Raw genomic sequence first — 26750 nt, 5'->3', positions numbered from 1 at the left:
CCCTCCCTATGAGCCCTGGCTTGGGCAAGGTACCTCTCTCTCCTCACTCAAGTGCACAAACCAGGCCAGGAGTCTAGATTACCTGCAGCCTTGGGAGAAGGGACAAGAGCATGACTGATTGATAGTAAAGCTTCCATATGGCTTTAAAAACGTTAATACCAAAAAGTCCAGGTGCATCATCCATGGCACCAGATATAGTCTGTGAACTATTCTGTTGTACTGTTTAACCTTGAGTTCCATAAAACATAACTGTTCTTTACAAAGCTACCTAAAAATGTTGCTTTTGGTAATGTGAAATAATAACCCTGGGGCCAGCATTCTGCTGCAGATTAAGAGGTAGCAGCTGTGCTCACCCTGTAATGAAAGTATAGAATATGATGAAAACTTAAGTTTAATGAGTAAATTTAAATAATTTACACTACTGAGTTTTATAAGACTTAATAACCAAATAAAAATTTCAAGTGCTGTAAGATGTTAAATAATTAAGGATTTATTACTAATAACCTGTGCATTCTCAGTGAGGGCAATATCACACCCAAGGGAGTGAAAATTGGTTTTTAGCTATTATACAAAGCACAGATATAGATAGATACAGTACATAAACAAATATAGAGTTATATCTGTGGTGTTAAAATTACATGGAGAGAGGCAGTTAGAAAAAAATGTCTACAAAGGCCCCTTAGAGGGTCAATGATACAATACTGGGAAAATGGAATTTATTTCATGAAACTTGAAAACTGTCAGCTTTGCCCTGATAAAGCCAGTGAACAGTGAGGCTCCTGTGGTGGCTGCTTACACAGTGGGCCAAGCTGTAGGGCCTTGGGCAGGAGCAGCAGAATGGAAACAAGCCCAACCCAGATACTGACCCAAATTAGTTGTCAGTATTTTTGAGGTCAATCAATCAGTGACTGACAGGTTTTGAAGCTGCACAGAATTAATTATAGTACTCTACCTTTTTTGCATATTTTTGAAGTTTCCTGTAAACTTTTTTTATGGACATTTTTTAAAAAACCAAAATATATAGTGGTCCAAACAAAGCGAAGTAAAATATGTGGTACAAGGAAACCATATTTTACAAATATCCTGTTTATTCTGAGCATTCAGACTTAGAAAAGAACTTCGTTTCAATTTGTCTTTTTATTTCAATATGAGCTAAATTTAAGAAATTACCCTAGTCTTCTGACTTCATTTCCCAGAGTTGTTAGAAGAGCTAAATGACAATATAACTCCTTATGAAAATATATGGAAAAGTACAAGAGCTGATGTAAAAATGGTAATCAACGTTCCAGGCATCAAGGGATTACTGAGTAACTGAAGAATAAAACCAGCCAGGATGTAGTCCGACAAAGGGTACGCTGGTTTATTAACAAGGTGCCATCTAGGAAGGCCATCAGATGTTCGCGGTGACAACTCACTGCCTGAGAAGTATTTCAATGTGGTGATTTCCTACCTTTCTTGTTTTTGTTGTAAAAGAGTTCCCTTCATTTAATAACCTAGGAGTCTCTTAAATTAACATTTCAAAATTAAAATAATTCATCAAACAGGAGTCATTTTTACAGGTAAGGTAAATTACAGGATAAGGTATTGAGTTAATTTTGTTTTTTTAAATCAAAAAGCCTTAAAATGGTCAAGAATTGATAGAGTGGGCATGACAAATATACATTTCAGAGTTTCATCACCAATGAAAAAATAAAGCATTTTTATAGACTTAAAACTGTCATTAGTGCATTTAGATTTTGGTGAAGGAAAATTTTAAATACCTCTATAATAATACAATGTTAAAAGAAAGTGGCCATGTACTGAGGTCATTTTAGTGAGCTACCATCATTTAAATATAAGAAAAGTAATTTCTTGGTCCAGATTAGTGAAACCTTAAAAAAGATTGTCTCTAGAGAACATTATTTGAGAACAATGCTTTTTCAGACACATTCTGATACTCAAGTTCACTTTATAACACAATTATAGATTAACCTTTTAATTACATCTTTCTTATTAAAAAGCTGTCAGATTTCCATTTCTTCGGGAGATATTTTCAGCAGTGTGTTGTTCAATTCCACAGGTTAAGCTCTCTTCATTATTATTAAGAACTTCATACATATTACAGAGACTGCCATTCATTACTTTTTCATCTTTCCGAAAAGACACAGGCAGACTTGCGAGACTAAAGTTGACGTCTTTAAAGGCATGCAATAAGAATATTCCCACAATGATTGTAAAGAAGCCACTCAGAGTACCAATGACATCATCAACAGGCATATCTTGCCACTCCTTAAAAAGAATAGCTGAGCAAGTTAAAACCGATGTTGTAAAGAATACGTAATATATCGGAGTCACGATGGAAGTGTTGAATATGTCCAGGGCCCTGTTCAGGTAATTAATCTGTGTGCTCACACAGACTATAAGGCTCAGCAGCAGAATCCAGGCCAGGGGATGTCGCAGCACAGGCTTTCCAGCAAACAGCTCTTTGATAGCAATGCCCAGGCCCTTAACACAGGAGACTGAAAACGCTCCAATTACAGAGCAGATTGTGATATACACAAGAATGTTTGTCTGTCCATGGCGAGGTCCCACCACAAAGATTAATATCAAGGACACAATGACCACAAGTGTCGCAAAGACCACAAAACCTGGAGGAGGCAAAGTCAAATACTTAAGTCCTCAATAGGAAGGAGAAAGAAGTGGCCTTAACATAAAAATCAGCTTTCTTTTGCTGCCCCAGCAAAAGCACATTCATAAAAAGTTAGAAGTACACACTGGAAGATTAAACTATGCTTCATATTCACAAATTATTATACATGTAACATTTTTAAAGTAGCATCTTAGGCCTCATAATTATACAGATATCCCTTGATCAACATGGGATTGAGCTACGTGGATCCAATTATATGTGGATTTTTTTCTAATACATACTGCAGTCCTACACAATCTGAGGGCTGAATCTGTGGCTGTGGAACCTCAGGTGTGGAGGATGGACTATAAGTGGGTTTTCTCAGGTGCTCCTAACCCTTGTGTTGTTAAAGGGTCAAACTTACAGAAAACGGCCTCAGGCTGATTGACAGCTGTCTATCCTAGAATACTGTACTACTTCCCACCCACTGGGGTGCTCTAACTCCAAAGACAGAATCAGAAACTAGTGGAGAGAAATCATGAGATGACCTTGAATGCTCAACGATTTATAGATGCTAAACAACATCTGTCTAAAATGAGTAAATTTAAAAAATATTTAGGGACAACCACTGGGGTAGAAAACAAATCAGTAAGAGAACATGAAAATAACTGTCAGGGTTCAGGTTGGATATGGAGACTTGAACCCAGCATGTTAATAGTAATGATTGTGTAGCACCATGGGCCAGGCACTTGTCTCAGCAATTTGCACCGATTAACTCATTCAACTGATAATTACCCTGCAGTACAGACGCAGTCACCTGCATTTTAAGATGAGGAAACAGACACAACAGTCATTTAACCTTTTTACTCCTCTAATTCTGTCTAGAAGGAAACTTCAAATTAGACAAATTACCATGCCCCCCAAATCAATAAAAACTACCATTAATTTCCTCAGACAGACAAAGATGAAATATGAGAGGAATCAAAGCAGTCAAAATCTGGAGAGAAAGTACTCTGAGGTTGCACCAACACCTCTGCTTGTTCCCTTAGGGCAAACACCAAACCTAGAGCAGGAGTGAGGATAGGCACGAAGGCCAGCAGAGAGTGGTAACCTGGGGCTTATGGATGTTTCAGCAGAGGAGGTAAAGAAGAAAAAATGGGAATTTTAGGCTAAGTAGCTGCGACAAAACAGGCCAAGATTCCAGAAAGGAGGGAACTGAAGAGGCGCACGCGAATTTTCTGTGTGGTGTCTGTGGGCACAGAGCTGTACACGCCTAGTCAAAGGGGCCAAGTGGACAGCCTGGTGAGGAGGCCAAAGGACTAAGCAGAGAGGCCCGCCTTGTCTTGGGCTGCCGAGACAAGACACTGGCAATCCACAGCTCGCCAAGCTGGAGAGTCCCAGCCTATCAGTTGGGAGCCAGAAGGGCTCTGACCAAGAATAATGGCAAAATGGAAAAAAACTAGCCCCAGCTTACAGGTTGAAGGTCATCTGCTTACTCTTATCTGCCTACCCAAAGAAATTTAAATTCTCTCTGAAGGAAGAAAACATCACTTAGAGCCTTTACACTTTTTAATATACTATGGCCAGCATTCAATTGAAACTGTCCAAAGACAAAACTAAATGACTGAAAACAAGAAAAAACAGACCATAGAAAGAGGCCCACAAATATTAAAGTTTTCGGATAAAGACTTTAAAATACCTAGGACTCTCCAGGGACCTGATGCACCATACCATGCATGTGGCTTACAATACTGTACTGTACATCTGGAAACTGGTGGGAGGGTGAATTTGTTATGTGTTTTTTGCCACAAAAAAAAAAAAAAAAAGGAATCAAAGTACAAAGCCAAGCTCTTGGAATTAAAAATACAATAGCAGAACTAAAAACTCAAAAGAAGGGTTGGAAGATTTGAGGAAATCTCCCAAAAGACAGTAAAAAGGCAAAATGGGGAAAAAATATGTAAGAAAATTGATGGTCTAGTTCAGGAGGTCCAATCAACAAGAAGAATAAGAAGAATTTCACAAAGAGAAGAGTATCAAAGAAGTATTTCAATTGCTTCTAGCGTAAGGCATGAATTTTTAAATTAAAAAAGACACATCAAGTACCTAACACAATGGATAAAAATTAACCCGCATCTAGGCACATTACTGGGAAATGTCAGACAATGAGGGCAAAGAGGACATCCCTACATGTTTCCAAAGATCAGTCTCATATAAAAGATAAAGAATCAGGAATTCCCAGGCGGTCCAGTGGTTAGGACTCCACGCTTTCACTGCCAAGGACCCAGGTCAGGTAACCAAAAAAAAAAAAAAAAAATCAATTGTGTTTGATTTCTCAGCAGCAATACTGGAAGTGAGAAGATAATAAGGTCATGGTAGATTAAAGACATCTTGATATATGCAGGGTCTCAAAAAGTCTCTCTTGTGTGCCTCTCTTGTCTCCTACAAGAGTGGCTCCAGCAAAATGAGGGTGCAAACCCAGGATTTGGGAGATAAGAGATCCATGAAAAAACAAAAGTGAAAGGGATCCCCCAGGATGCTGGTGAAGGAACCCAGGATGTTGACTCTGCTAGTGGCCTCAAGACATCAGTCTAAATTGAGGCCAAACAAGGCTCTGAGAGAGAGTTCCATAAAAGATGACACTGCAGGAACACCAAATATGTCTGAAATTACTGAGAGTAGAATTAGATCACAGGGGAAAAATTTCAGAATGGACTGATAAATTTGTAGAAAACTAAGCAAATAAGATCATTATTAGTTCAGGAAAATCAGAAGTCACAAGAAAGGAAGGGAAAAGTAATCATAACGTACTGTATGTCCAAGCTGAGAATAAAAGTTATGTAGTGACAATAATGTAAAACAAATCATTTAAACAAAACTAAATAGATACAACTGGTAATAGATATAATAATGCCTAAAGGCAAGGAAGTAGTAGCAATATAGCATGTTATTTAGAGCAGCAGCCCCCGACCCTTTTGGCACCAGAGGCTGGTTTTGTGGAAGACTGGTGGCGGGGGTGGGGGATGGTTCAGGCAGTAATGCGAGCGATGGGCGGCGGCAGGGGCAGGTGAAGCTTTGCTCCTTTGCTGCTCACCTCCTACCGGGCGGCCCAGTTCCTAACAGGCCTCGGCCCGGTACCAGTCCGCGCGGCCTGGGGGTTGGGGACCCCTGATTTAGAGATACCAAGTTAAAGAACAAAAGAAACAAGGGCGGAGGGGCTGCCAGGGGAAGAAAATGACTGCAATTTCCCTGATAAGCCTTGTAGGACAACTGGCCTCTTCATATGCACATAAAATTTTGATTCAATAAAAACTATGTTGAAAAGTAAAATACAGTAAGACCAATAAAGCTTTTCTTTTTTTTTACCTGGATCTCCTAGCTTGTGAGACATTTCATTTAAAGTCTCAATCTCCTCTTCTTTTGGAGCATGAATAACCATAACTGTAGATCCCAGAATACTTAGCAAACATCCAATTTTTCCATGAAGGTTAAGTCTTTCATTTAGAAAGTATGAAGAAAGAATAGCACTAAAATGGGGAGAAGGTGGAGAATATTAAAATAATCAGCTACTTTTCTCATTTTTAAATATCAACACAACTCAGAATTTATATTACTGAACTCAAACTAAAACACTGTGAGCTTATAAAGATTCTGGCTTTCAGCCAAAGTAAAGAAAATGCAAATTCAATCATAAAATGAAAGTTTCTGGGAGCCACCTGTTTCATCATACACTAAACCAGTATAGTTACCATCTTTCTACTGTAGTACATCAATGTGAAATTTATAATAAACAGAGCTATGGTACAAATGTATATTCTATTTAAGAATCTATGTCCAAACCAATGCTTAATATTTGCTCAACTTTAATTTATCCCTACTGGTTGATGCATCCTTTGTACATTTTCATTTAATTCTATGTAATTTGCCTATTATATTATCAAGTTTTAATAATTTATAACTAGTTTTATCAAAATCTTTAAAAAATATAAACCTATAAATATAATAATGGCATATATACAAAAATTAAGGATAAAAGACACATGCCATAATATATCTTTATTTATTATACATAATACATAACATCTTATATCTTTATATATTATGTATAATATATAGTATCTTGAAAATTATATAATTTGCATACTACATTGATTTATAAAGTACTATCTTTAAAAATAAAAATACCTATCAACCAACCAACTTTGGGAATAGTAGCCAAAATCCAGACTTCAATATGGGCTTAGCTGTTTGGGCTAATGATTAAAATAACACAAACAGGACAAGTCTTGTACTGCTCCTTCCAAACAAGGATCCTGGGCCAGTCTTCAACCATGCCCCAATCAATGATTTTCTGCAGAAGGTACAGAAATCTATTCATCACCAACCACCACCTACCAAAGTATACATGTATCAAATGATAAATATTGTAACAAGTGCAACTTGGAGTTTTAAAAAACTGAAATTAAAGTAGAACTAGTGCTGACTTTGAACACAAGCAAGACAAAGAATAAAATCATCTTCTCCCACAACTTGATAGCTTGCCTCCGCACAGAGGGTAACATTTCAAAAGCAAATTACTACGCAGCATAAAAAGTTCTCCACGTTGCTTAAACGTAAATTATTCGGACCATGTGTGGTTACATGGTACAGAAAACTTCACAGGCTGAAGGCTGAAACCCTAGCTGTTGTTTCTACATGTGATGAGTAGGGTCCTTACCTCACTAGGACACTGAGTGCCCCTAACGGAGTCACTAGGGTGGCTGGTGCAAAGGCATACGCAGCAAAGTTGGCCACCTCGCCAGCTCCCACTTGGAGACAGACAACAAGAGAAAACTCTCAGATAGGAACATATCTAGTCAAAACGGAAATGCCTGCATTTTATTTACATTTATTTTTTAACATACTATTTCAATCATATCTAGTAATGTCTGTATTTTCTCCCATCTATTCACAAGGGTTCTCCTGTAAATTAGCAACATTAGAATAGAGTTCAAACCCATTAGAAACAATACAAATCTATAATTTCAATGGAAAACATCTAATTTAGGTTTATATAGGTGTTTTTTAAATTAAAAATTTTAATATTTACATCCTATGACAACAAACACAAATCAGCTAAAAATGATATGAAAGCACTTCTCCCAAGTCTTTTTCACTAGCTCTTCTCTTTTTTAAAACCCAACTCTTACATTCAAAAGGTATTCTTAGGTTCCTACTATGTGCCAGATGCTGTTCTAGCATCAGGAAATACATCAGGGAGCAAAATAAAGATATCACCCTCCTAAGAGTTACATTTTAGTGAGGGAAAACAGACAAAACATGTATGTCAAGTATTTAAGTGTGCTATGAAGAAAACAAAGCAAGGGAAAGGAATGGAGAGCTGGTGACAGGCAGGACATGGTGCCAGGCAAAGATGCTCTGATAGGTAATTTTGACCAATCTGATATGGAGTGAGGGATTTACCAGCAGCTATGGGTATGGGGAAGGGGGAGAGACATCCTAAGCAGGGAGAAGAACAAGTACAGAACTTTGACTCAAGACAATGTCTGGCATGTCTGAACAGCAAGGAAGCCAGGGTGGCTCCAGCAAAGCGAGCCAGGGGGAGAGAAGCCAGGGAGAGTCTCACAATGGATCTTAACTGAGCTGAAAAGCCACTGGGGAATTTTAGCAGGAGAGGGACATGTGATCTCATAAAACGATCACTCTTGGCTACTATTTTCAAAATGGTTATGCCAAATACCCTTTGTCTCTCACTCTCCCCAACATTTAGTATTGTCAGATTTTAAAGTTGGCTAATCTGTTAATGGGAAATGGGATTATTTTATTATGCTTTCAATTTGCATTTTCCCTTTTCATGTTTATTGGCCAAGTGAAATCTTTTGTGAATACAAGTGAAGTAGCTGTTCAAGGTTTTTCCCTGTCTATTAAGCTATTTGTTTTCGCTTATTGATTCTAGGTAATTCTTTATATATTTTGAATACAAATCTTTTGTTGGTTAAAAGCCTTTTTTTTAATACCATGACCTGCTTTTTTTTATTCTCTTAAACTCTTTTAATCAAAAAAGTTCTTGGGGGCTTCCCTGGTGGCACAGTGGTTAAGAATCCACCTGCCAATGCAGTGGACACGGGTTCGAGCCCTGGTCTGGGAAGATCCCACATGCCGTGAAGCAACTAAGCCCATGCGCCACAACTACTGAGCCTGCGCTCTAGAGCCCGTGTGCCACAACTACTGAAGCCCACGCACCACAACTACTGAAGCCCACGCGCCTAGAGCCCATGCTCCGCAACAAGAGAAACCACCACAATGAGAAGCCTGTGCACTGCAACGAAGAGTAGCCCCCGCTCACCGCAACCAGAGAAAAGCCTGCACGCAGCAACAAAAACCCAACACAACCAAAAAATAAAATAATAAAATAAATTTATAAAAAAAAAAGAAAAGAAAAAAGATCTTGGGGCTTCCCTGGTGGCGCAGTGGTTAAGAATCCGCCTGCCAGTGCAGGGGACACAGGTTCAAAGCCCTGGTCCAGGAAGATTCCCCACACCATGGAGCAACTAAGCCCGTGCACCCTGACTACTGAGCTCGCGTGCCCCAACTACTCAGCCCACGTGCCACAACAACTGAAGCCCACTCGCCTAGAGCCTGTGCTCCACAAGAGAAGCCACCACAACGAGAAGCCTGTGCACCACAATGAACAGTAGCCCCCGCTCGCCGCAACTAGAGAAAGCCTGCGCACAGCAACGAAGACCCAACGCAGCCAAAAATAAATAAATTTATTTTTTAAAAAAAGTTCTTAATTTCAATGTCAAATTTTAAAATATCTTCCTTTATGGTTAGTGCTTCATACAACTTGTACAAGAAATCTGTCTCAAAATTCTTTATCCTCTAAATCCTTTAGTGTTCTGCTTTCACATTTAAGCTTATAAACCACCTGGAGTTGACCTTTATACAGAGTGAAGTAGGAACCCTATTTTCTTTTCCAGATGGATTGTTACAGCAATATTTACTGAAAAGTACACTTCCCTATTTCAATACCACCTCTGTCATAAATATACTGCCCATGGACCTATTCTATTGGCTCATGTATCTATCTTGTTATAATACCATCCTGACTTAATTAGTGTAACTTCATTAAGTCTTGATATCCAATAGAACAAGTCCTTTCACCTTTTCTTCTTAAAGAGTATCTTTGCTTTTCTTAGACTTCTGTATTTCCACACAAAATTTAAAATCAATTATCATGTACTACCTAACAACCTAATTTCAAATGGAATAGCAGTAATCCATATATGAGCATGTAGAGAAACGACAATTTTACAATTACAACTATTATAATGATGAATCTTTCAATCCATGAAAATGACATATCCCTCTACTATTCGTCTCAGTAATGTTTTCATTTTCTCTGTGGGAATCTTTACCATCTTTTGTTAGATTTATAACTAATTCCTGTTTCTTAAAATTATATGCTGATGGTAACATTTTAACATTTCATTTTCTAATTGTTGCTGATATATAGAAATACAGCTAAGTTTTGTATACTAACTTTGTATCCAACAACCTTGCTAAATTTTAATTTTATAACTCATCTGTATGTTCTTTGGAATTCTTATACCCACAATCATATAATCAGCAAATAACAACAGTTTATATATTCCTTTCTAATCCTATTTTCTCCCCTTGACTTTCTGCATTGGCTAGAAATTCCAGTAAAATATTGAAAAAGTGATGAGAGGTTATTTGCTTGTTCCCAGTTCCAAAAAGTTAAGTCTTCAATATTTCCCCATTTTTTGCGTTTACTGGGCAATTGTTGGTTTTGGCTTTCTTTTGTTAGCATTTTTTTTTTGGTTTTGGCTTTTATTTGTCTTAGAAATCCTATATCATATTAAGGAAATTCACTTAAAGTATTAATTTGAAGTGGTTTCTTTATAGTCATGAATAGCTGAATTTTACTGAAATAATTTTTCTCCTTCAATTTAACATGGTAAATTACAGTGATTGGTTTTCCAATATTATGCCAACTTTGCATCAACAGAATAAATCTAACTTGTTCATGCTATAACATTTTGTTTGTAATTTTTACATATATGTTCGTGAATGAGACTAGACTTGATTTTTCCTTTCTTATCCTGTCCTAATCAGCTTTTGGCATTAGAATTACGATAGCTTATTAAGAAGAGTGAAGGAATATATACTGCTTTTTCTATTATTAGGAAATTTCTCAAGACTACAATTATTTCTTCCTTAAATGACTGAAAAATTTACCAATGAAACCATCTGGGCCCAAGGTTTAGTATATGCAAAGGTTTTTTTCTGGCTGCGTTTGGTCTTAGTTGTGGCATGCGGGATCTTTCATTGCGGTGCGTGGGCTCTCTAGTTGTGACGTGCAGGTTTTCTCTCTAGCTGTGGCATGTGGGTTCTATAGTCGTGGCACACAGGCTCCCTAGTTGAGGCGTGCAGGCTCAGTAGTTGAGGTGCACAGGCTTAGTTGCCCCGTGGCATGTGGGATCTTAGGTCCCTGACCAGGGATCAAACCCGCATCCCCTGCTTTGGAAGTTGGATTCTTTACCAGTGGACTACCAGGGAAGTCCCATATGCATAGGTTTTAAAATTATAGATTCAACTGTGTTAAGTTAGAGGAGTATTCCAGTTTTCTATTTCCTCATGAGTGTTGATAAATTTTATTTTTCAAGATATTCTGTCTACGTTTTTTAATCAACTGCAATAAATTTTTCGTAACATCCTGTTAATACCTATAAAACCCAAATTACATCACCTAGCTATTCTACCTTCTCCTTTTCTTGATCAGTTTCAAGGTTTATCAAGTTCATTATCCTGATCACAGACCCAAATGTTTGCTTTAATGCCCTGTTTTCTATTTAAATAATTTCAGCTTTTCTCTTTATTTCCTTCTACATTTTGGGGTTTATTCTGCCATTTTTTTTTCTATTTTCTTGAACTAGATGCCTCACCTTTCTCATTTTCAATTATATTTATTTGAAACCATAAATTTTACTCTAATTACTTCAGTTATATTCCACAAATTATGATATTCTGTACTTTGTATCAACATATTGAAGTATTTTCTAAATTAAACATATTTTTTAAATATTTTCTAATTTCCATTCTGACTTCTTTGAACCATGGGTTACATAAAGCTATTTCTAAGTTTCCACACAGGTTTTTCACGATATCTTTTTGTTACTATTTCTAATATAATGATCTGTGAAAAGTCTTCATCAAATCCTTTGAAAAATTAAAGACTGGCTTTATGGTCCTGCAAACAGTGTATCTGCATCAATATTCCATATGCACTTGAAAAGAATGTAGATCTTAAGTTGCCGAGTTCAGTGACTTAAGTGTGTTAAATCTGCTGTTCAAATTTTCTATCACCTTAAGATTTTACTCTGCTTTCCCCATCAACTGCTCAGAGTGTTACATTAAAATCTCACTGTATGATTTTGGATTTGTCTATTTCTCCTTGCTATTCTGTCAACTGCTGCTTTGTATATAAGGCCATATTATTAAATAAAGTTAGAACTGTTAAACTTCCTAAGTTGAACCCTTTGTCTTAAGAAATCATCCTGTCTCTAGTGTTGTTTTTTGCTTTGAATTATACTTTTTCTAATATCAATAACAGAAATCTCAACTTTTTTCAGGCATGTTTTCCCACCCTTCTCTTTCAGCCATTCTGTATCTCATGTTTTACAGTGCACCTTGTAAAAGGCATGTAGTTGTTTTTGTTTGTTATTTGTTTTTATAATTCCAGTAGAATAATCTTTGCCTTTTAACTGGGGCATTTTGTGTACAGTAGTTATTGATATATCTGGATTTAAATATACCACCCATTTTAAAAGATTTTCTTTTCAAAAGTTTAAAGAATAATGCAACACTTCAAATATTCAGAAAAACAGAATAAAATATAAATGACAGCTATATATCCACCACCCAGACTCCCCAAGTGGCATCACCTAACTGACCCTTATTAGTCCAGTTCACAAGTTCTCTCTTTCAACTGCCTGCTCTGGAGTCCGCGATTACCTCTAGGGCAGAAGTATCTCCAGCTTATCCTGAGCTCTATGCTTTTCCCTGATCTAGGCTAGCTAATTCTTCACTAACATGTTAGCTCTTTAACTTTTTTTTTTTCTTTAACGTTTTTAAGAGGATGCTTTTTTTTATATCCTGTCCAGACTTTTAACTTATTTTCAGCAAATCTTATTAGTTTTAGCTTCAAACACATCCAGAATTCTACCACTTCTCACCATACTCACTGCTACTACTCTAGGTCCATGCCATCGCAACCTCTTACCTAATTATTTCAATAGCTTCTTACCTGGTTTCTCTGCTTTTGCACCTATGCAGTCTGTGCCTCAACACAGCAGCCTGAGAGTTCCTATTAAAACCTGAGTCCGATCAGGTTACCTCTTCACTCAAGCCTCCAATGACTCCCCATCAAACATAAAAGTCAAAGTCCTTTCTATAACCTACAAAGCCCCACCTGATCTAGGCCCTTGTTACTTCTCTAAACTTACCCCTACTGCTTCCCTGCACATCCACTTCCTTACTATTCTTGCCTCGTTAATGTTTCCTGAGGTTTTAGTAATCCAGTACTGTATAACAAAGCACCCCCAAAACTGGCAGCTTAAAACAACAAAAGCCATGTTTTCTGTTGGTCAAGACTTAACGGTTTCTCATAGTTTCTGTTGATCAGTAGGTACTTCCCACTCAGGGTTTTTCAAGAGGTTGCAGTCAAGATACGATCTGCAACCTGTACCTTGCTACAATCTGGAGGACCCAGTTCCAAGATAACTTACTCACATGACTGGTAAGTCAGTAACTGGTTATAGCCTGGGGACCTCTCCTCAGGCTGCCTGACTGTCCCCCAGCACAGTAGCTGGCTTCAGAATGACCAATACAATCATCAAGGCAAACCTTAACGCCTCTGATGACTCAGTCACATCATCAATTCCGTTGTATTCTTTGATCACACCAGGTCAGCACTAATTCAATGTGAGAGGGGATCATACAAAGATGTGACCACCAGGGGATGAGGGTCTTTGTGGGCTATCTTGGATTCTGCCTACCACACTTTAAAAGGCCAGGCGTGGTCCTGCCTCGTGGCCTTCATATTTATTACTTCCTCCTGCTTAAAATGTTCTTCCCCCAAATATCTATATGGCCAGCTTCCTCAATTCCTTTATGTCTTTTACTCAAATATTATCTTTCCAGGGAGGGCTGCCCTGGCCCCCTAACTAAAATCTAAACCTATCCATCCTTCACTTTATTACATCCCTTCCCTACTTTACTCCTAGCAAGTGTTAACATTTATCACTAATACACATTTTATCTTGTTTATTTTGTTGTCCATGTAGAATGTAAAGTCTCATGTGGTTAAGAATTTTTTTGTTTGTGTATTGTTTGCTATATCTCCAGCACCTAGAACAACTGGCATACAAAAACCGATCAAGAAATATTTGCTGAATGAATAGTCAAATCAGTCTCTTTCTTATTTCAACTGCCCTTAAACTTAGAAAAAAGTTTACATAATTTAATCTTGAATACTTTGAAGGCTTAGTGTCTTAAGGATCACTTTTTCCATGTATCCTTTAAAAGGTAATCATCAATATAAGCATGGACAGTCTTCTCAAATGCGTATCTCATTTCCAATTTAGAATGAAAATTAATGGAGGGACAGGAATTAAAAACAGGATGTGTTCTATCATCTTTCACTTTCAAAATTACCTTTTTAAACTGAGCATAATTTTTAAAAATACATATATATATATCAGACATGTTTTAATCAAGTAAATGTCTTCTCATTCAAATTAAATAAGCTATTAAACTGCAAAATGACTTTTACAGGCTTAAATTTTACATATTTTGTGTTTTGTTCATTTACAAAAACAGAATTTATTTAAAGTTTTAAAACTGCTGGTAATATGAGGCTGTAATAGTATATGTAAATATTTCAATATACAGCTATAATATTTTCTTGAAATGTCCTCTATACATACTTGATAGCAGTCCAGCCCACCACAACCATTCTTTAAGATATGCATGGCCACCTTGACCTGTGAATGAAAACATATTTCACATCTTTGGAAGAGTGCCAGACTTTAATAAATTTATCACAACTATTAGTAATGACAGATTTTAAAATATCATTTGCTAATTATTACTACATCGAATAAAGGTTTCATCATGATTACATACGGGATTTCTTAGATAATATTTTTATGATTATCTTAGAAAAGGGGATGTGAGAATCATGTGAATGTGAGTGCCGTATATTCAGTTCATACTTCATTCTTTTGCTTTGTGAACTCAGTTTCAATAAATAAAGAAACTGAACCAATAAGAAGTAGCCCAACTTCAAATGAGTCAGATAGTGGACAAGCCACTTAGGTGTGGGTGAGCCCCACTTATGAGGTAGTAACCTTGGAGAAAGGGGTCCTATATTGACCAGACATAAAAAGACTGAGCACTGCTCACAGTGTGGGGCTTCCAGGATGCTCATGCTGCCTTTTTACTTGACTTTCCTCCAGTCTAAACTAATAAGATCTGAAAGCAATCAGTATTTAAGCCGTTGTTCAAAAGAAAAAGCCAAAGTGAATGAACCCCTTGACAAGCGTATCCACACGGGCAATGAGTACCTGCCTTAGGAATGAGGATACACTTGTTCAAGCAGCATATGCCAATACTTTCTCCTCTCTGCACTAAACCTAATAGAGGCCATTGTTTTAAGAGAGTTTAATTAGGTTTGGCCATAGAGATGGCACAGAAAAGAAGGTGGTAACATTTTTTACTGCCAAAGCAGGTTTTCCTATGAGGTCAGAACTGGGGCAGAGGCTGAATGACAGAACATTACCAGAATGCAAAATAATTCTGAGAGCTGTTATGATGCACCAGACGAAGTCAGGGGGGTTCAATCACACTGGGCATCCCCCAGGGTCTCGTGACTTGTCAGTAATTTCTGGGGATCAACCTACACCACCCATCAGAATTTCACACAACTGAGTACACTTCAACCTTAGGAAGCCCTCTCTTTCCTTCCTGCCAATTGGAGATCATCAGAAAAAATGTCTAAGGAAAAGTTAAACTTTTACTATCATAGACAAAAGATCCTAGCCTTCAATAGGATTCTGATTCTATCCACATACCCTCATTTCCTTCTCTGCAGTCATATCAAAATTTAAAGGAAAGGCTGGATGCTAACTGGGCATTGGTCCCTACTCCCACTTTGATAATAATTCCAAGAGCGAGTAGTTAACTTATTTTGACATCTTCTTACTTTTTATTTTTCTCATTACAAAAATGATTCTCTATAAACATTTACAACTCTTGCACAGTTCAAAGTTTTAAATATAGTCACTAGGAATGAAGATATGGTCTTCTACAGTCAAAGAACCCAAGTACATAAGCATACACTGATGTCATTTCAAAGTCACATAGGGCATAAATAACCTACCTGCTCTCATGGAGCCTTTTCTGGCAAGTCGCAGAAGGCCTTTTTTTTTCAAAATGAAACTCCCTCCAATGAAAATGCTGGAGCTCATAGCCAATCCCAGACCAATATAAAAGTCATATTTTCCACGGCCCTGGCTCATTTCGTTTGTTACTTTAAAAATTCCTGTGAATCACATTGATCAAGAACAGAGAAACTGCTGGTGCTGGAGGCAGGATGATGCAGTCTTCAAATCTAAATGATGCAAAAGAAAATGAGATTTTTCACAGAATGACAGGATGCACGGCCACATACAATTCAAAATTTTACTTCTCTTTTCATAAAATAATAACATTTCTATTGGTACTATTAATTAACATCAATATATTTACCATTTGTATTTAGCACTAATCTAATTATATTTCTTCCAATTATGGCAAAAGATGGGATCTTGATATAAAACCATACTTAAAAACTGAACTCACAGGGACTTCCCTAGCGGTTCAGTGGTTAAGACTCTAAACTTCCACTGCAGGGGGAGAGGGTTTGATCCCTGGTTGGGGAATTAAGATCCCACATGCCATGCGGTGTGACCAAAAAAAAAACAAAACAAAAACTGAACTAATAGAAACAGAGAGCTCCCAGAGTTAGGGGGTAGGGGGTAGGAATGAAGGTGGTTAAAAGGTACAACCTTCCAGTTACAAGATAAATTAGTCATGGGGATGTAATGTACAGCACAGTAACACAGTTAATAATACCGTATTGTATATTCGAACATGGCTAAGGCAGTAGATCTTAAAAGTTCTCGTCACAAGAAAAAAAATGTGTAACTCTTGTGTGGTAATGAATGTTAACCAAACTTAATGTGGTAATCATTTTGTAATATATACATTATGTGGTACACCTTAAACTAATACAGTGTTACATATCAGCTATAACAATAAAACTGGGGAAAAAATTAAAAATAAAACCACATTTAAATTGATTTTATAAACTCTGGTTTCGTATTTTTAAAATGTTTCCAGTCTTAGCTGGATAGTCCATAGTAACAAAACTTTGCTTTTAAGACAAAACCTTCTAGGGACTTCCCTGCCAGTCCAGTGGTTATGACTCCGTGCTCCCACTGCAGGGGGTACAGGTTCAATCCCTGGTCGGGGAACTAAGATCCTGCATGCAGCGCAGCGTGGCCAAAAGTTAAATAAATTAAATAAATAAATACATATTTTAAAAGTTAGTTTCACCAAAAAAGAAAAAGAAAAAAACTTCTACAGAATGAAAATCAGGCATAAAAACATACAAATCTAGTCTACAAATACATTTACCAATTTCACAAATGTGTCCTTTTTGAATAATCTATACAGAGAAACAAAAAATTTTCTCACTCATATATTTTCTTCTTAGAAATCTATGTAGACATAAGCATTTGGTAATTTATTTCTTATTTAGCCTATTTGGGGGTGTGTAAGGAGAAGGCAGGTGTCACATTATTTTGTGAGCAGAGGATGATGGGATGATGATTCTAACAGACAGATGTTTGCCAGGGTGTATGTATAGTACTGGTGGACATTTTAGAGAACATGAGGGCCGTGGGACCTAGAGGACTTGAGTCATAAGGCCAGAAAGGATGCAGTGGCATACCAAAGACTGCAATTTTTTTTCCAAATAGCCAAAACTCAGAACTCTGCTGACAAACAAACTAAAGCAAAGTGTAGAAAGTGGAGGTAAACACATTTACTTAGCTGCAAGATTTATGATTGGTTATAAATAACTGCCAGTCCAACTTTCTGGTATGTCCTGAGATTTTTAGTCCCACAATTTAACAACTGAATCCCAGAACTAATCTGCAACTCAGTCAGGATCCTTAGTCATTAACCCTCACTAACCAGCCAAATGTTTCCATTCTTCAGGTTATGGGACTCAGGCTTTTCATAAAAGGAACTTAACTTCCTATCTACCTAGCCCCTCAATTACCTTATCCATCCACTCAAACAGCTTTTACTGAACATATGCTATGTGCACTAAGCATTATGATAAGCTCTCTGGATAAAATGGTAATAGCTTTTAGACTTCAATGGGGAGACAGACAAGCGACAGATTATAACAGGGGGTTGGGGGATAAAAGAAATAGGTGAGGGAGATTAAGGGGTACAAACTTCCAGTTACAAAATAAATGAATCACCGGGATGAAATGTACACTATGGGGAATACAGTCAATAACAATGTAATATCTTTGCATGGTGATAGATGGTAACTAGGCTTATTATGGTGATCATTTCTGTAACATACAGAAATATCAAATCACTATGTTGTACACTCAGAACTAACATAGTGTTACAGGTTAATTATACTTCAAAACAAACAAACAAAACTTTTGACACTAAACTTCCAGGTATGAAAAAACATCTTAAAAACGGTACTTACTGTAATTGAATACCAAAGATTTGACAATATACTTAAACACAAAGGAATGAAGCTCTCTGCAAATATGCTATAGTTTTTCAAATCTGGTGGCTTAGTTTGAATCAATTCCTTTACTTCTACTTCTTATCAATAAGTAAAAGTACAAAAATGAAAGATAAATTTCAAATCTATAATTAAACTGCTCTATCACCAAAAGAAAAAAAAATTATAACAAAAATAAGTGCTTACAGGTTCCCACCACACCGTGAACAACTGGTTTATCCATGTTTACGGCCCAGTCACCCTCAGCAGAATGCCAGCTCCTGGGCTCCTGCACGAGTCACCTTTTTTTATCCTGTGTACTCAGCTATCTGGCAGTCTCATGTCTCAATACATGTTTGGAATCATATAATTGGTCCTAAAAAATAAAGTTGGCTATTCATGAGTGGTCATTAGTAGACAGAAAACCACTGCATCACTCATATCAGCATCCTAAAATGTAACCACTATTTTATAGACTATAAACTGAAGAACTGTAAAAAGTTGTCAAAGTATACTGGGAAGTCATAGTACCACATACAAGTGAACATGCAAAGATAATAGTAATAACGGCTGGAAAATGGGAGTAAAGAAACCTGGCTACCAAACACGTCAGCCCACTTGGCAGGTATATCCTTCTAATGAGCAAGAGTCACCTAACTTTAATGAACCCTCTTCCTTCAACCGTTACGTTCATGGAACAATGTTCGTAATTATCATACAAGTTCTACTGAGGAAGTAACTACTTAAATCTTCAAAAATCTCCCTTTTGAAGGTCTGAACAGAACAAGCCAAACTATAGTCTGAATGTTCTGGAATCAATAAGATGGAACTTTGTTATCTCCAAGGATGATACCCAGAAACAAGTCAGGTTTATCTGTAATTCCAATCCCAATATAATGATAGCCTCAAAAATACAAATTCAGACTTTAATTATATAAACCTGACCTTCAAATGCCAAATGTGTAACTACTAATTTACTAATATTTACTAACACTTAATGTTAAATTTCACTAAATGCAAGTTAGTGGTGTAAGGTCTAAAATTAAGACCCAATATATTGTGCTGCCTTGACACCTGGTAAAGCTGGGATGACCTGACCACAAGTTCCTGCCCTCCCCGACTCTGCTTTCATGGCTAGGTCCCAAAGCCAAACAACTCTACTTATCATGGGGACCAGGCACATTTCCTGCTTATCCTTGAGTAGTGGGCTTCACTGCCTTGACAGACTGCAGAATTATTAAAACCAGCTAATCACATCCTCCTGCAGGAGCCAAGGGGCCCCTCAACCTCTTGCACTACAAAGCCTGCCTCCACAGTCCCTGGTTCTTTCTCTGCAGCCCCCGTGTGGTCCTGTGTGGTATGCAGTGTCCTCCTCCTCGATGAGTAAAAGTGACTAATAAACTGCTGTCTAATAAACTGCTCTCACATGTCCAGTGTCAAAGGGAGGGAATCCGCACCCTACCCCTAACCAACAAAGTGAAGAAGAGGTGATTAAACCAATACCTTATAATGTAATCTTACTCATTTTATCCAAAGATCACTGAAAGTTCACTATTCTTAACTTTACTATGTCTACATATAAATTTTTTCCACTTGTTACATAAAGTTGCATGATGCTACTTAAAATCTTTTTCCCTCTTTTTTTTTTTATTGCTATTGACTTACTGTGGAAAACTTCAAACACACAAAAGTAGAGAGAAGGCCTTTTTTGAGCAGTTGGGTCAATCATTTATTATGCATGTGGCTTTGGAGAGCTGTACCCCTCGTGCCCACTTCATTTCCCAACACAGGATCATGGCTCCCTTGAGACAAGTCATCAGTGCCCAGCCACACTACAGCCCTCCCATCCTCCTTTCCACTACTTACAGGCTGCTCTTCACTCCAGGCCAGGTCACACTTCAAGCTATGCTACAAAGACTTCTCCAGTAGCTATAGCTCACAGGCATTTTCTCTCCTTTGCACTCATTTTATTTACAGACAGCTTCATAAAATTTGTTTCTTAATTACTGTTCTATGTTCAAAGATAAATTCTAAGTTTCTTAAAGACAATGACTGGTTCTTTGTAGTGGTTTCTCCACAAAAGGCACTCATTTATAGTGGCAAATACGATTTATAAGCTTTTCTAGAATTAAGGTTATTTGTTGTGCTTGTTCGTTCACTTACTGAACTACAATGATGTGTATGTGGGTGGGGAAGGGTGCCAAGTAACATAAAAGTTACATGCCATCAAGTTATAAAGCAGCCTTCAGCCACTAAACGAAGTAAATGAATCATCTCATTTCACTTACAGTTTGAAAACAGGACGTCCGTGAACACAGCGGCAAGTCGGAATCTGCTTGGAAGTGCAGAGAAGTTCCTCTGCACTAGGTGGGAACAACAATGGACACCCAGAAGGACGTTCAACCCCCAAAGCAGCAGCCAGTGATATATACCTGTGGAGAATGTCACACAGAAAATGAAATAAAATTACGGGATCCAATCTGAGGCAGAGAATGTGGATACAGAATAATGTACAAGAAAAGGACTAAAAGATGGGTGGTTTTTGATGCTCGGTGAAACATGAAATTGTGAGGACTATCTTCATTTGTATTTGGATTTGCTGTTAATGTTGTTGTATAGCTTTTGATTAGTGTACTTCATGAATACAACTATATATACATAATTTCATTTTAAAAACCATATTGTATTTAGAGATCTATTAATAGTTTATATAAAGATATTACGTTTTGTTCAATTAAAAAAAAAAAAGGAAAGAAAATAGGACATCAGTGTGAATGTCCTGAAAGGAATAGTTGCTTCACTATTCGCTGACCTGGTAATGTTCTATTCCTACTCTGTGTAACTGAAGGTCAATCATAGCCAAGAGAGCCTGAAACAGAGATTATTTTTTATTTCTTAAGGATTAGCTATGAGGCAGGGCCAGGTTTAAAGACAGCTAAAAAAGAAAGCTTGCTAAGTTTCACTTCATCTAGGTTCCCAAACCAGATATGACGAGCTCCAGGTGGTAACCTGCCCATGTTACCTCTTAAAGGGACTCAGGTGGCAGGTCCCAATCCCCTACCCCTGGCTGTTACTGTTTATTTATATGTGGCCATCTGTTCAAGAAACATACACTGAGTAGCTACAATGTGCCAGGCATTGGAGTTATAAAGATGACCAGAAGTTTCTGTCCTTAAGAATTCCACAGCTAAGGGAGAATTCTGAAAATAAACTATTCAAATTTTAAACACACTCAGACTCTTAGAATTTTCAGCTTGTTCTTTCTAAACTTTAATACACTTAATTTTCACAACTGATTTCACCAATATCTATGAATACTTATACTGTTAACTTCCATTAAATGCAATTATGTCAAAAATGAAATTAATATAGCTCAAAGAAAATAATTATGAAATTGGTCTACCTCCTTCTAAAACGTGGAGAACACATAATTTAAGGAACAGGAAAACATGGACTAGCATTCTAACACCTATACAAAAGGCCTAAATTAAGATTTGTCTTGGGAGTTAGAGTTCCAAAACAAAGTTCCCTGGTGGTCCAGTGGTTAGGACTTGGTGCTCTCCCTGCCATGGCCCTGTGTTCAATACCTGGCAGGGGAAAGACCCCACAAGCCACACAGCACGGCCAAAAAAAAAAAAAAAAAACCCAAAAAATTTTGCTTTGCAAAATGACTTATCATCAATCACCAAAGTTAGCTAACTTTAAAAATTATACTAACTGAAGTACATTTACAGCTTTAAACTTGTCACAGCACTCCTGACATTTCATTTTCGAAAAAGCCTGAAAAGAAATGTGATAAGAGCCTCATGATGAGAAAACAGGCACAGAGATGTTAAGTAACTTCTCATGCAGTTGGTGGGTAGGAGACCCAGGACTAGAATCCAGGTCTCCTCAGCCTTTTGCCTTTCCCACTGGAGTCTCCTTTTAGTCCCCGAGCTGGAATACAAGCAAAGGGCAGCTCAAACCAGGCTCTCAGTGTAGGTCACTGTCTTCACACCCAATCTGCCTCTCCTTATGTTCTGACTGCAGCTCCACCATTTTCATTACCCAAATTGCATACAAGGGCCAAGGATGCCAGATGGATTCTACCTTTGAAATGTGGCCTGGCATCTCCATGTCTCTTCTGACCCTAATCCAGTTTAAAAACATCATGCTACCACACTGCTCCATAAAACACATCTCTGTCATCTCATTCTCCTGCTTACAAACTTAGAATGGCTACCCAACTATTTACAGAAAGAATTCCAAATTTTGTAAGCCAGTAACTAAGACCTTTCACCATTTGCTCCAAACCTGTCTTTTCAATCTTAACTTCCCGATACTGTATTTCACATACCCTGGTTCCACCCTAAGCCAACATACTGCTGCCATTCTTACCTATTCCTTTCACTCCTCTATAACTTTATTACATTATCCCTTTCATCTTTAAGGACTGCTTCAAAAAGCACCTCCACAATGAAGTCCTGCTTGAATTCCATAAGCCAATCTTTTCTGAATTCCCTAGCCTTTAATCTGAACCTCTCTTTGGACACTTTTCTAGCCCTTATTATGATTACTAATGTACATGACTCATAACCCCCTATGGACAAGTGGTATGCTTATCTCATTTACTCAATCAAAAAATATTTACATGAATACACACTATGTTCTAGGAACAGGGATACAGCAGTGAATACAACAGACCAAAACCCTGCCCTCATGGAGTTTACCTTCTGTTGGTAAATAAGGACACAATATTGGAAGGCGGTGAATGCCATGGTGAAAAGTAAAGCACGTTAAAGGCATTGGGGAGTTGGGTTGGGGGGCTTCTATTTTAACTAAGTTGGTTAGGAGGTCTAGTACAGAAGGTAACACTGAGTAAAGGCTTGAAAGAGATAGTAAAAGGACAAAGCAGAGAAAGAAGTGCAAAGGCACTGAGGCATGAGCAAGTATGCAGTTTTCTAGGAAAAGAAAGGCCACTGTGGCTGACACTAACTGAACCAGAGTAGGTGGGATACCACAGCAGAGTATTTTTATACAATGGAAATTTCCTGAAAACTAGTGTAATTGTTTTTTATTATTATGTCTCCCTAATAGTAATAGCTACCACTTATTGAACGCCTACAGAGGCACTGCCCCTGGTGACTGAAACACATTAATTCTAATCTACACAAGAATGAGAATAAGGTATCATTACCCCCACCTTGCAGGTAAAGAAACCAAACCTCTCTGAGGTTAAATCACATGTGGAGGATCACACAGAAAGTTAAACAGCCTGAACTGGAACCTAAGTGTCCACTGGACTCAACTTCTATATAGACTGCCCACATCATAATAAAACCTTAAGAGTTCTCAGTCTTTACTTCTACTTGGTTTCCACTGCTTTAATTTTTTCCAACCTCTCATTTGGCTATTTCTAATAGTAGTAGTTATAAATACTACAGAACCTAAATTTCCAACCCTATTTCCAACATTAGTTATAAATTAAAACTTTAACTTACATGTACGTTTAATATGGTCTCTCTTATGAAAACAAGGCTGGAAGAGGTTAGAGATGACTTATTCACTCTCATTTCCTCGTAAATAATACCCTTTATTCTCATTTAAAGTTTTAAGCCCTGGCAGAGTAGCTCCAGCCTGGAACGAAGAAAATACAGAAATAGGCAAAAGGAATGAATAGTTACTGAACACTTTTAAAATTTGACTACTACCCTCCATACTCGTTTTACTTACCAACTAACATAATACCAACTCAACCGATCATAACATACTGCTTCAACGGACAGCTTACTGGTATGAAACAAAGATCTCTATTCCCTCACGTTCACTGACAGTACTTTAACAAAAAATAAAAGTACTAACTGGACTCGCGGTATATAGAGAATTTCTAAAAACAGAACTAAAGCACGGTCTATAGTAAATGAAATGAAAAATCTAGTAAAGAGATTCAAGACACAAACACAAAACCAAAGGTATACTGAGTTTTGTTCAGCTGTATGGAGAGGGAGAGAGGAATCTGAGTTTATAAAAGTTAGGAAATTAAACAAGCCATGTTCAAACCGTTACAGCGACATCTAAGGCTTGTTCAACTGTCAGTTAATATCTCCGCAGTAGCTGAAACAATCTTCCAACTCACAACAATAGGAAACTATCTTAATGAACTTAATGAACACGTGCCCCAGACAGGGCCAGGCCGGTTTCCGTGGTGATTTACTGGCAATCCAACGCACGGTGGTATTCCTCGATGCAGGTTACGGGGGAAACCCCATCTCAGACCACGCGCGCTCGGGGTCCCCAGGGAAAAGAAAGGCGCCCCTGAAGAGTCCTTCCCGACCCAAGATGGGCAGGCTTGCCCCCAGCCCCTTCGCGCTTGCCTGAAAGGAAGAAAGTGGCGACCTCACCGCCGGTGGCCGGCCCGCCGCGCGCGCGCGGCTTGCCCTCCACTATCCGGCCACGGTCACCTCCGCTCACACCCCCATACAGGCCGCACGGGCCACCCCCTCCAGAGCACGCGCGGCCACCGCCTTCGTCGCCGTCCAGTGGGAAGTGCGAGCATCCGGGGCTGCAGCCGTGCGCACCTCTTCCTCCATGGGGGAGCGCCGAGGGAAACCTGTTCCGGACGACCTCCGGCCTCCACCTCCGCCACCAGGTCCAAGGGGCACGGCCGAGAAGAACCTGGGCGCGGCAGAGTGACGCAAGAGAAGCCGCGCGCGCGCGCACTGCGGCGCGGCAAACGCTCCGCCCCCGTCTCGCTTTCCGGTTGTGTTCCTGTCTGTTTTCCAAGTCCTGGTTGGCGGAGGGCGGCGGGGCGGGCCAAAGAGAGAAGGTTTAGGAGGCAGCGTTTTGCCACGTATTGTTGGGCAACCAAATGGTCAAAGCCAAAGTGCCTTGTACCGTGAATTCCCACGCGCGGTTAACATGTGAGGCTGCAGTTTAAGCGGTGTCCCTAAGAGCCCCTAGGGAAAGGTGCTCCAAGAGGACAAGGGGCGGGACTAGAGTGAGGCCGGTAGACCGGGGCGGGTTGGCGGACGCGGAGGCGCGAGACCAAGAGGTGGGGGCGGGGCGGGGCTCGGCTCAGGGTCAGGCCCTCTCTTCCCAAACGTTAACTAACCGAATCGGGGAATAGATAAGTTCTTTGGAAGAGTTTGTGGTTTGGTTAAAGCCGGTCTCCCGACACTTGGAGCAGAGATTTATTTTTCATGAGATGCACAGAAAACCCACTGTTAAGCTGTCCTGCCTTGGCTCCTTCCGGAACGTGGCAAGTTCCTGGGACCCATCATCATGGTTTCCTCGAAAAAGGACAAAGACAGAGGGCTCATTTATTAGAAACGGAAAGCGCAACTAGCTACATCTGCAGTCAGACCTGCTAATAAATCAATAATACCTTTGTTACAGGTGCAAAAGTCCTCCGGGGATATTCTTCCAGTTTTTGACTAGATACAGAAACACTATTATACCAAATTTAAATCATTTTGGGTGGGAATCTTTCTAAAATGAAGTCTGTTTATTTAGCCAGAAAATGCCAGATATAATTTGCTTCTTTCAAACTGGACTGTTAACGTTGTAGACTGCACAGCCCCTGACCAGTCTGGTTTTGGTAACTATACAGCTTCTAATTTGTAAGCTTGGCAACCAGACAGATGTGCTTTTTAGAACTGGCTGCGGAGGAACTTTTTTGCTTACTTTTTTGGTCTCAGCTGAATTCTAGCTAGATGACATGGTCAAATAAGGAATTACATTGACTATTGATAGCTGGCAAGCTGGTCTCTGATGATGTGGTAGATTGATAAAAATGGCTCTGATTCTCTACTCATCCATGTGCCCACCCATTTTGCAGAGTGGCTTTGCAGTTCCACTCCAGGCTTGGCCTTGGCCTTGGCCTTGGGACTGTCTTTGGCCAAGAAAATGTGGTGGTTCCCAGCCTAAACCATGATGAGAAGAAGCCTGGACTAGTTTGCTGGAGGAGGAGACCAGGTGGAGCAGAGCAACTTGCAAAGCCACCTAGCTGACTCAGAGACCAGACATTGGGCCAAGCTGGTTGAGGTCCACAAAATTGTGTTGTTGACCCATAGACATACAAGAAAGAATAAAGGAATCTTGTATTAAGTCACTTTTTTTTTTTTTTTTTTTTTTTTTTTTTTGCGGTACGTGGGCCTCTCACTGTTGTGGCCTCTCCCGTTGCAGAGCACAGGTTCCGGACGCGCAGGCTCAGTGGCCATGGCTCACGGGCCCAGCCGCTCGGCGGCATGTGGGATCTTCCCGGACCGGGGCACGAACCCGTGT

General features: G+C 38.8%; 1 protein-coding gene and 1 pseudogene across 4 annotated transcripts; one reads left to right on the top strand and one right to left on the bottom strand.

Moving 5' to 3' along the window:
- Positions 1 to 467: 467 nt before the first annotated feature.
- Positions 468 to 25203, bottom strand: NIPA2 (NIPA magnesium transporter 2). 4 transcript variants are annotated; one of them, XM_032638070.1, is made up of 8 exons: positions 24842 to 25203; positions 23969 to 24104; positions 20777 to 20920; positions 16071 to 16301; positions 14617 to 14673; positions 7323 to 7413; positions 5972 to 6132; positions 468 to 2627 (listed from the first exon to the last, which is right to left on the bottom strand). In XM_032638070.1, exons 4-8 carry the CDS (start codon positions 16207 to 16209, stop codon positions 1993 to 1995), a joined length of 1083 nt encoding a protein of 360 aa, XP_032493961.1. In that variant the 5' UTR covers positions 16210 to 16301; positions 20777 to 20920; positions 23969 to 24104; positions 24842 to 25203; the 3' UTR covers positions 468 to 1992. The 4 variants fall into 4 exon arrangements, with proteins under 4 accessions (XP_032493961.1, XP_032493963.1, XP_032493962.1 ...); XM_032638072.1 differs by having other exon boundaries at positions 25046 to 25188; XM_032638071.1 differs by lacking the exon at positions 23969 to 24104 and having other exon boundaries at positions 24842 to 25133.
- LOC116756936 lies at positions 20868 to 22091 on the top strand (annotated as a pseudogene).
- Positions 25204 to 26750: the final 1547 nt, after the last annotated feature.

The sequence above is a fragment of the Phocoena sinus genome, chromosome 7 (assembly GCF_008692025.1).
Source record: "Phocoena sinus isolate mPhoSin1 chromosome 7, mPhoSin1.pri, whole genome shotgun sequence".
Taxonomy (NCBI): domain Eukaryota; kingdom Metazoa; phylum Chordata; class Mammalia; order Artiodactyla; family Phocoenidae; genus Phocoena; species Phocoena sinus.
Note: the sequence above shows the minus strand (reverse complement) of the source record. Positions and strands in the feature narration are given on the sequence as shown.